This window comes from Clupea harengus, chromosome 2, assembly GCF_900700415.2.
Source record: "Clupea harengus chromosome 2, Ch_v2.0.2, whole genome shotgun sequence".
NCBI classification, from domain to species: domain Eukaryota; kingdom Metazoa; phylum Chordata; class Actinopteri; order Clupeiformes; family Clupeidae; genus Clupea; species Clupea harengus.
The window spans coordinates 6,582,919-6,593,315 of NC_045153.1; the positions used below are offsets into that span (position 1 = coordinate 6,582,919).

General features: G+C 49.9%; 1 protein-coding gene across 3 annotated transcripts in view; it reads right to left on the reverse strand.

Annotated features, from left to right (window-relative positions):
- Positions 1–4,487: 4,487 nt before the first annotated feature.
- The window catches only part of raph1a (Ras association (RalGDS/AF-6) and pleckstrin homology domains 1a), a 120,378-nt gene continuing 114,468 nt past the window's right edge, over positions 4,488–10,397 (reverse strand). For all 3 annotated transcript variants that reach the window (XM_031581655.2, XM_031581659.2, XM_031581650.2), the window contains one exon: positions 4,488–8,762. In XM_031581655.2, coding sequence (XP_031437515.1) covers positions 6,285–8,762 — 2,478 coding nt within the window. In that variant the 3' untranslated portion in view covers positions 4,488–6,284. The remainder of the gene's footprint in view (positions 8,763–10,397) is intronic.

Below are 10,397 nucleotides of genomic sequence, written 5' to 3' on the forward strand. Positions count from 1 at the left end.
GTTTCCTCCATTGAACGGTGAAAGATTCTGGGATTCTGCTGATAATGAGTCTAATCCCAGAGGGTAAATGATGATAATGAGTCCCTGCCGAAAGGGGTGTTAAAAGTGCAGTTTAGCATTCTCATCAATCTGCAGCTCCCAGAATCTATGCGAGGCATCCATCTTGGAAAAGTCCTTTGCTCCTGTAATTTCCCTGATTCTCTCTCTGAAAAGGGATGAGAGAAAGAGAGAGAGAGAGATAGTTCTGTTTGGATATTGCCGTTAAAATGTATCTTTGATTTGATTGACAGACCATGGAAGTAACCTAGTCAGTGAGCTCTTTGACCCCCAGGCCCTCCATGCGGTCTAGTTCTGTCCCTAGTCGTCATGGAGACCCACAGGAACTTTTCTGGGTGCGTGAGTCATAGGTTGACCATCCTCTCTGTTTGATGGAGTCTGTAAAGGTGTGTACCATATTGGGGGGTACTCTCACACACACTCTCTCATTCTCTCTCTCTCACTCTCAAGCACACTCTTTCATTTTCTCACATTCTCTTTCTCTCTCTCTCTCACATACTCCAGCTTCTTAGGTTAGCTTTAGCCCCTGTGTCTATCTTAAAAGTAGCTCAAGTGTCAAATCATTTGAGAAAAATACAGCTGTGTAAGAAAACTATAAAGTGAGATTTAGATGTTATAGATGTGTGCACGTGTTGCGTCAAAGGTTCTAACATGCAATGTGACGTTCTGACAACCACAACACCAGGCTATGAAAGGATATATTCAACTCGTGTCATTTCCCTGTAGCTTCATACAACCCCTCCAAAGATTTCCCTGTAGGTTTTCCCATTTAGGTTGACATGCAACCAGCAGACTATAACTACAAAATGCCCACTATACACACACAAATGCCCCCCCCCCCCCACGCTAACTGTCTCCTCTAACATCTCCACCTCACATACACATGCATACGCTCACGCACACACAAGCATAAACACACACACATGAGTGAGTTATGCGTGTCCCCTGAGTGATTTATGAGTTTTATGTGTCCCCAGAGTTATATGTGTCCCCTGAGTGAGTTATGTGTGTCCCCTGAGTGAGTTATGGGTTATGTGTGTCCCCTGAGTGAGTTATGAGTTATATGTGTCCCCTGAGTGAGTTATGTGTGTCCCCTGAGTGAGTTATGAGTTATGTGTGTCCCCTGAGTGAGTTATGTGTACCCTGAGTGAGTTATATGTGTCCCCTGAGTGAGTTATGAGTTATGTGTCCCCCCTGAGTGAGTTATGTGTGTCCCCTGAGTGAGTTATGTGTGTCCCCTGAGTGAGTTATGAGTTATGTGTGTCCCCTGAGTGAGTTATGGGTTATGTGTGTCCCCTGAGTGAGTTATGAGTTATATGTGTCCCCTGAGTGAGTTATGTGTATCCCCTGAGTGAGTTATGTGTGTCCCCTGAGTGAGTTATGAGTTATGTGTCCCCTGAGTGAGTTATATGTGTCCCTGAGTGAGTTATGTGTATCCCCTGAGTGAGTTATGAGTTATATGTGTCCCCTGAGTGAGTTATGAGTTATATGTGTCCCCTGAGTGAGTTATGTGTGTCCCCTGAGTGAGTTATATGTCCCCTGAGTGAGTTATATGTGTCCCCTGAGTGAGTTATGAGTTATGTGTGTCCCCTGAGTGAGTTATGTGTGTCCCCTGAGTGAGTTATGTGTGTCCCCTGAGTGAGTTATATGTGTCCCCTGAGTGAGTTACATGTGTCCCCTGAGTGAGTTACATGTGTCCCGAGTGAGTTATGTGTCCCCTGAGTGAGTTATATGTGTCCCCTGAGTGAGTTATATGTCCCCTGAGTGAGTTGTATGTCCCCTGAGTGAGTTATGAGTTATGTGTGTCCCCTGAGTGAGTTATTAGTTATGTGTGTCCCCTGAGTGAGTTATGAGTTATATGTGTCCCCTGAGTGAGTTATGAGTGTCCCCTGAGTGAGTTGTGTGTGTCCCCTGAGTGAGTTATGTGTGTCCCCTGAGTGAGTTATATGTGTCCCCTGAGTGAGTTACATGTGTCCCCTGAGTGAGTTATGTGTCCCCTGAGTGAGTTATGAGTGTCCCCTGAGTGAGTTATGTGTGTCCCCTGAGTGAGTTATGAGTTGTGTGTCCCCTGAGTGAGTTATGTGTGTCCCCTGAGTGAGTTATGAGTTGTGTGTCCCCTGAGTGAGTTATGTGTGTCCCCTGAGTGAGTTATGAGTCATGTGTCCCCTGAGTGAGTTATGTGTGTCCCCTGAGTGAGTTATGAGTTATATGTGTCCCCTGAGTGAGTTATGTGTTATGTGTCCCCTGAGTGAGTTATGTGTGTCCCCTGAGTGAGTTATGAGTTATGTGTGTCCCCTGAGTGAGTTATATGTGTCCCCTGAGTGAGTTATGTGTGTCCCCTGAGTGAGTTATATGTGTCCCCTGAGTGAGTTATGAGTTATGTGTGTCCCCTGAGTGAGTCATATGTGTCCCCTGAGTGAGTTATGAGTTATGTGTGTCCCCTGAGTTATGGCAGCAAGCCCCCCTCCCCCCCTGACGGTCTCCTCCGATGTCCCTTCTCTCCCCGCAGGTTGAGGGGACGTGCTCCAGCAGAGTCCGCGTCTCTGGAGGCTACGCCCTGCTCCTGTCCCTCCACTGCCTGATTGACAGCTCCAGCAGCGAATCCAGCAGCAGCGAGGAGGAGCTGCTCAGGGGGAGGGCACCAATCTCTGCAAACGTCTGGAGCAATGCGCTGTGCAGGGGAACGGCCAGGTGCACTAGACTACTGTGGTAGTCACCTCACTCTCAACACACACACACACACACACACATCTCTCTCTCTCTCTCCAGCATTGCGCTGTGCAAGGGAACGGCCAGCTGTGCTAGACTGCTGTGCTAGTCACCTCAGTCTCAAGTATATAAACAAATAAACATTTATTATCTCTAGAGACTAAACAAGGCAATACTTTATGGCACATAGTTTGTCTTGCACAGTACTGTACCTGTAATGTGAGGTGTGCGTAACAGCACTTGGATACTCTGGGTATGCATAACCCTAACTCTAAACCTATAGTTTACTCTATACTTTACCTATAGTATGGTATCTCAGTCTTTTACACTCTTTCTCTAACAGTGAGGAAATGCTCAATATGTATTTGTATAAAGTGCATATGTAACATTAAATGTATCTAACAAGTTACAAACCTTTGTGTTAGGGATGCACCGATACCGATACCAGTATCGGTGCCGATACTTCGTTAAAATACTCGTACTCGTACTCGTTTTGAATTGCCGATACCAAGCACCGATACCACTCATCAGTATTTCACTGCATCAAACTGGCCGGGCTATGCTGACACAAAATGTGATTTATTGTCCTACCTGTCCTACCACTCTCTGCCAGACTAGTAAGTAGCTTATTTGCCGTCTTGTGTTGCATTTGCTTGATGTTTGACTGTGTTAGGAAAGTTTGTCATAGTGTCAAAGTATTTCAGTATACAGGTTTCGCTAAATTTAGCTGCTAGCATCTCGTTAGCGATTAGCAATTCCGTTATGCTGCCTTAACGGCGATTTGGGCTCATTTTAAGATAAATGACGACGACAGGAGTAAGGCACAGTGTAAGATCTGCACTGCTACGGTGTCGAGGGGCGGAAAGGAAAGTACTTTGTTTAACACAAGCAATTTGATTAAACTCCTGAAGACACACCATAGTGCTAAGTACACAGAGTTCATTGATGCTAGTGGCGCAAGACCGAAGTAACCAATCTTAACTGACGTCTTGCAAAAGAAAAAAACGCGCACGCACACACAGAGAGAGAGAGGTAGAGAGAAAGACTGTGCCACATAGGTTAAGTGATTGTTTGTGTACTTGAGCAGGAGATTCTTCTGATACTTTTGTAACTGAAATGTGCTCTTGTGCTAATCCAGTAATAGTTCTGTTCACTTTTTGTTAAGCAGACTGTGTTGTTAACTATGCAGCAAATTGAATTGCCTTTATCTGGTTATATTTGCATTTTGTCTAATGTGATGATATTGTCTGTTTGAAGGCTTTTTTTGTGTGTTAAAACCAGAAAGCTCTGTTTATTTTTGGCTTGGGATAGCCTTCTGTTAATTTTGTACAATAGGCTTGACATAATCTGCAGAGGATAAAATCAAATCTGCCTCCAAATTAATTGCACTTTCATGGAGACCAAATCTAAGAAGTATCGGTATCGGTACTCGGTATCGGCAAGTACACAAATAAAAATACTCGTACTCGTATCGGTTTGTAAAAAAGTGGTATCGGTGCATCCCTACTTTGTGTATATGTCCAAAAATGTATTATTACAAACACAATACTGTTAGTAGACGTCTTATTAATTAGTAATAAGCAGTGGAAGATTTCAGACGTTTTTACAAATAAACATTTCTCCGTGTAGATTGAATTCAAACTGTGGAACTGCTTCAAGAGAGTAAGGTGTCATGTGCAAATAATAATGTTATGAAAGACACACACACACACACAGAGAGATAGTGACGCATGATTTTAACGTTTATATTGTTCTTTTTAAATGCAACAGACATTAAGTTCCCGGTGGATTGGAGTTGTAAATCATTCCTGGCTTTCTATGGCCCCGTTGGCTTCCTAGATAGGATGTCTTAGAAACCCTCAAAATCGTTTAGGGAAAACAAGGCTTTGATGCAAGACACTGCTTGTCCTTGTCCTTAAAACTTAAAAATCTACAAGTTCTTGTCTGGCTCTAGTTGTGGTTAAACTGAAGAGACTGATGTAGAGAGACAGTGATCGCTATACACGAGGCACGTGGTGGAATCGATACAAGGCCGGACCATGTCTAGAAATGTGTGCATTTCTTAATTTTTTTTTTTTATTTCTCTTACGTGCGAATCACGTTCCTGTTCAGACGGTAAAAAAAGAAAATGTCACACAGGAAATGGACAACAACACACAGACACGTCACTAGAGGCGACCTGTTTGTCTATAGCCAGAGATAAGAGTTGTTGTTTTAAGTTTTTTTAGTTTTTGTTTGGCATAACCAGCCTTGAGGGAAGTGCGTTACCATGGAGTACGTTACCATGGAGTACGTTACCATGGAGTACCTCAGGACCTTCTAACTAGGAGCTGCCGGGAAAAAGCCATTGAAGCCAGGAACAGTAGCTGTATGTACAGATAAGTAGGGATGTAGCACACATAAGGAGAGACCGAGGCAATCCCTGTGGAGACGCCAGGGAGCGTCTCCATGACGACACCTTTGCCCAGTGCCATGGGGAGGTTCCGGCCTGGTGGTTCCTGGTGGAACACCACCGGTTCCCCGTTTCAGTCCTTCATGAGTTGACCTTGTATTTCATTTTTTCTTTTCTTTTCATCTTTAATTTAAATAACCAAATAAAAAAACGAACAATGTAACGTAACAAATGTTACAGAAGAGTTCGAACTCCGTCACATCATCAACATCTCTCGCTTGTTTCCAGTTGAGCAGTGAAAACCTCTGAAATGTTTGGAGCCATTAGTTAGTTCTTCCTCAGGTGCAATACACAAACATAGCAGAACACTTCGTCGAGAGACGGCGGTGGAATTGTTCGTGAAATGAAAGGACTTGACAGGCGGTGAGACAGCGAGCACGGGCGATGATCGCAAACTCTACACCACTCACACACACTCACACACACGCACGCACACTTCTTCATCAACCCTGACCTCTGTTTAACGCTTACCATCGAGGGTTTTGAAAACTAAATCTTAAAATAAGAATATATTTCAGGTATTAAATAATTTCATATAAAAAAGTCAAAGTCAGTACACGTTTGCCCTTCCCCCCACAAGTTCAAATGACATCTTTTTACACACACACACACACACACACACACACACACACACACACACACTCACCCCCCCTTCCCTTCCCTTCCCTTCCCAAAAGCAGAGGTCCATGCAGTACCATAATATTGCAGAGAGGGTGTTGACTTGTATAACTGCCTATCTTTGAATGCAAAGCAGCACTAAACACTTGCGTAGAAGCTTATACAGTGGCTGAGTTTGGTTTGCCATGTTTTAGATTTTCTTTTTTTTTCTCTTTTTTTTTTTTCTTCCTTTCCGTTTTTTTTTCTTATGAACTGTAACATTGTTATAATCTGAGGATTATGTGAAGTTTTTTTTTTCGTGTTTTTCTTTTTTTTTTTCATACATAGTCTTGTGTGGTACATCCACCATTTACAGAGACAAACAGTTGCACCGTGAAGTTGGAAGGGGGATTGGCAATTTAAGTCCAACAGGATTGTCCGACCCCCTTTCAAACTAAGAGCACCAGTCCTACCACTCCCCCGTGAGTTTGGTGTTCTGGTCCCGTTTTGGGGGTGCGGGTTTAGGTCCTTTGCGTAACGTTGCATAGCCTGAGATGTTGGACGACATGTAACCCCCACTCCCACCTCCGCCCCCCTTTCTGGGGTGATCCAGCATGAGTTCCGGGGGCGGCGGGGGCAAGGCCATGTCGTCCATGGTGGTCATGGGGGCCAGGGGGTCCAGCTTGGCAGAGATGCGGGAGGACGTGAGCGAGCCCTGCCGCGAGATGGACTTCCTCTTCAGGGTCCGGTTCAGGTCCTCCAAGAAGTTGGGCTGGAAGTTGACGAGTGGGGTTGATTTCGGCGAGGTGGGGGGGATGTGGGAGGAGTGCGGCGGGATGGCGACAGGGTGGGCATAGGGCTGCAGGGGGATGGAGCAAGGGGGGACAAAGGGTTGCAGGGGGATGGAGCAAGGGGGGACAAAGGGCTGCAGGGGAATGGAGCAAGGGGGGGCGAAAGGCTGCAGGGGGATGGGGGCGAAGGGCTGCAGGGGCATCTGCTGGGGGGGCGGTGAGAGCACCAGTGGATCCGGAGGGCCACTGCTGCGTCGGTGCATTGTGGGAGGGGGGGCCTTCTTCAGGGAGCTGGATTTCCAGGAAGTGGTGTTGGCATTGCCCGTGCCGGGGTGGTGATGGGAGTGGGAGTGGGCGTGGTGTAGCTGGGGCTGGGGGTTCACCACGGCAACCTTCGGGGCGCCCGTGTGCATCTCCACAGGAAGTGGGGGGGGAGGGAGCAGCTCGGAATCTGGAGGAGGAGGCGGGAAGTAGTCGAACTCCGGAGGCGGTGACGGGAAGTCCGAACTGGACTGTCGGTACTGACCCGGACCTTGACCCGACTTACCCTGCAATGCCAGAGGCAGGTTGGCCAGGTTGATCTTGCCTGGTTTTGGGGGCGCACGGGGCTCTTTGGAAGGGGACCCCGAGGCGGAGGCTGGAGTGGAGAGGGAGTTGGAGGCCGGGGCCGGGTTCGAGGAGGCCTGGCTGGGTTGAGCAAACATGCTGACCAGGTCCTCCACCTTCTTCGACTCCTGGTACTCCACGGAAGAGTTGGAGCGGATGCTGGAGTTGCGCTGGGGCGTCGGGGGCGGGCGCTTGCCCGTGGAGCCCGTGGAGGAGTTGGAGGAGGTCGAGGGAGACTTTTTGATGGGCGAGCCGCCCGACTTGCCCGAGGGGAGCGGAGTGGCCAGGGGTGTGGGGTCGAGCGGGGGTGGGGGCGGGAGGGGGAAGTCCAGGGTGCTCTCCGGGGGAGGTGGGGGGAACTCTGGGGATTGGGGCTGCGCTGGTTGTCCCGGCTGCCACCGGGGCTTGGCCTTGACCACGGGAGGGGAGAGGGGCCCAGACTGGCCCGGGGAGGTGGAACCAGGGAACTGGTTGACGATCTGCTTGACCAGCGACGAGCCGGGGGTCGGGGAGAGGGGGGCACTGGAGAGAGGGGGCACCTTGGTGGCGAAACTGTGCTGTTTGGGGAGAGTAGGGGGCGGCTGGCTGGGGCTGTGAACAGCGGAGAGGCTGTGCTGCTTCTTCATCTGGGCGGGAGTTGGGGAGACCGGGGAGACCATCGACCCGGCCAGCTTCAGGGACGTCTGCGGGGTGAAACAGCCCGAGAAGGTTTTGGGGGGCGCAAGAGGTGGGCCTGGCGGGGGGGACATGGGTGGTGGAGGAGGGGGCGGAGGAGAGTCCAGGTCGTCCACAGGGGGCGTGAAGTCATAGGACATGTTGGGGAACTTCTGAGCGAGGAACTGCTGCAGGCCGTTGGTGGTGAGGGCGGGGTACTTGGGCTGCTCTGCCGGGGGAGGGGGGAGCATGCCGTTGGCCTGCAGGTGCGACTGTACCGGAGGAGGGGGCAGAACCTGCTGGCAATGCGGCGGAGGGGGCACAAACTCGGGCACGCCCGGACTGGGCGGCCCCAACCTCAGCACAGCCATGGCGGAGCCTGGAGCGGGCATAGGGGGGGGAGGGGGCGGCGGGGGAGGGGGCGGCTGCTGCTGCTGCTGCTGCTGCTGCACCATGTTGGCGGCCATGTTGGCGGCCATGTGGGGCTTGATGGACTGCGGAGGGGGTGTGGGAGGCATCATGGACAGCTGGTGCTGTTGCATCATGGACAGCTGCTGCATCATGGGTATCTGCTGCTTGTACTGGCTGGCGGGCTGAGACCCGGAGGTGCTCTGCAGGCGGGCGAGGGTGCTGTACTTGGTGAAGGTGGTAGGGGGGGAGTGGTAGGCCTGGTTAGCCATCGCTGGGGGGGGCGGCGGAGGCGGGGGAGGGGACGGGGGAGACGGGGAGGACTGTGGCGACTCCACCGTCGCGCCGCCGCTGTAGCTGCTCCGTGTGTGGGAGTGGGGCAGTGTGTGGTGCGAGTGGGGGAGAGTGTGGTGCGAGTGGGGCAGGGTGTGGTGGGACAGGGCGGGCAGCTGGAGGGGGTAGGAAGCTCGGGCCGGCTCCATCCTCACCTGCACAAACAAACAAACAAACAAACAAACAAACAAACAGGAAGTGAGTTTTCATTTTTGAAATGTTTCCATCAGCCCCCATACAGTAGGCCATGTGAGTGCTGTTGTGAGCAAAACAACAAACAAACAAAACAAAAACAAACAAACAAACAAACAGGAGGTGAGTTCATAATCGTTTTCCGTCCGCCTTAATGCAGAGGGCCATGTGAGTGCTATGAAGCTGAAGAACAAGAGGAGAACAGAAAAGCAAAGACATGCATGACTGACATCCCACCCTGGACACACGGCAGGTTAGTGGGCTCCATCCCACCCTAAACACACGGCAGGTTAGTGGGCGCCTGAGCACTGAGACCAGTCCATCTGTGTCTGACTGAACTTTCATTCACAGGCAACTGGAAACGAGTGAGGCAATGAGCGACGAGCAAAGTTGGCCGCGCATGATCTACAGCTAATCTAATAACTATAATACCATGATCGAGATCCTAAGCATAAACATGGGTGGGTCAGCGCAACGCTCCCACACGCCACGCAATATCATTTTAGTTCATGCGTGTCTCCCACACGCCACACGATATCGTTTTAGTTCATGTGTGTCTCCCACACGACACGCGATATAGTTATAGTTTGTGCGTGTCTCCCACACACCACGCAATATCGTTTTAGTTTCATGCGTGTCTCCCACACACCACGCGATATAGTTTTAGTTTGTGCGTGTCTCCCACACACCACGCAATATAGTTTTAGTTCGTGCGAGACGGACTCTGCTCATTTCTCGTTGCTTTGCTCGTTGCCCTTCAGTGAAATCAGGGCCCAGGCTCTCAGCTGTCTTCATCATCATCATCATCATCATCATCATCATCATCATCACCACCACACTTTCCTCCTCCACTCAGGCCTGGCAGGGATCTGGTGGGTCTTCGCCGGGAAACAGGCTAGATCTCTTCCAGACTGGGCTCTGGTGTTTTATGTGTCCTACCCCACTAGAGATTCACGTTCAAAACACGTTGTTTGTTTTCTACTCATCACATTCTCAATGCAGTAGGTCGGAACACAACATTCTAGGTTAATGTAACCACAAACATCACCCAAAACCTCGGCCTTACACCAGTGCTACCAGGGTGTGTTAAGTTGTTAATGCTAACACACACACACACACACACACACACACACACACACACACACAATTACCATTCACCTGGAGATATCCTGTCACTATGCACCTGACTGAATGGTTATCGTTAAAACTGTGCAACCCAACCAAACCACTGTGTTAAACACCTACACACACCTACACACACACACACACACACACACACACACACACACACACACACACACACAAGGCCCCTAACCTCACTCCCCACCCGCACAGAGAGGCCTGTTGGCCCTGCGGCTCCTGGCTTTGGGCCCCTGGGGGAGGTGAGAAGGGAGAGGACAACAGGGCATGAGGGGGAGACAAGCAAGATGGAGACAGGGCAGATTACTACACCTACAGCACAAGATGGAGACAGAGCAGATTACTACACCTACAGCACAAGATGGAGACAGAGCAGATTACTACACCTACAGCATAACGCACACTCTCACCATGACACACTCTTCCACACACACACTCTCATGCTCAGTCTTACACAC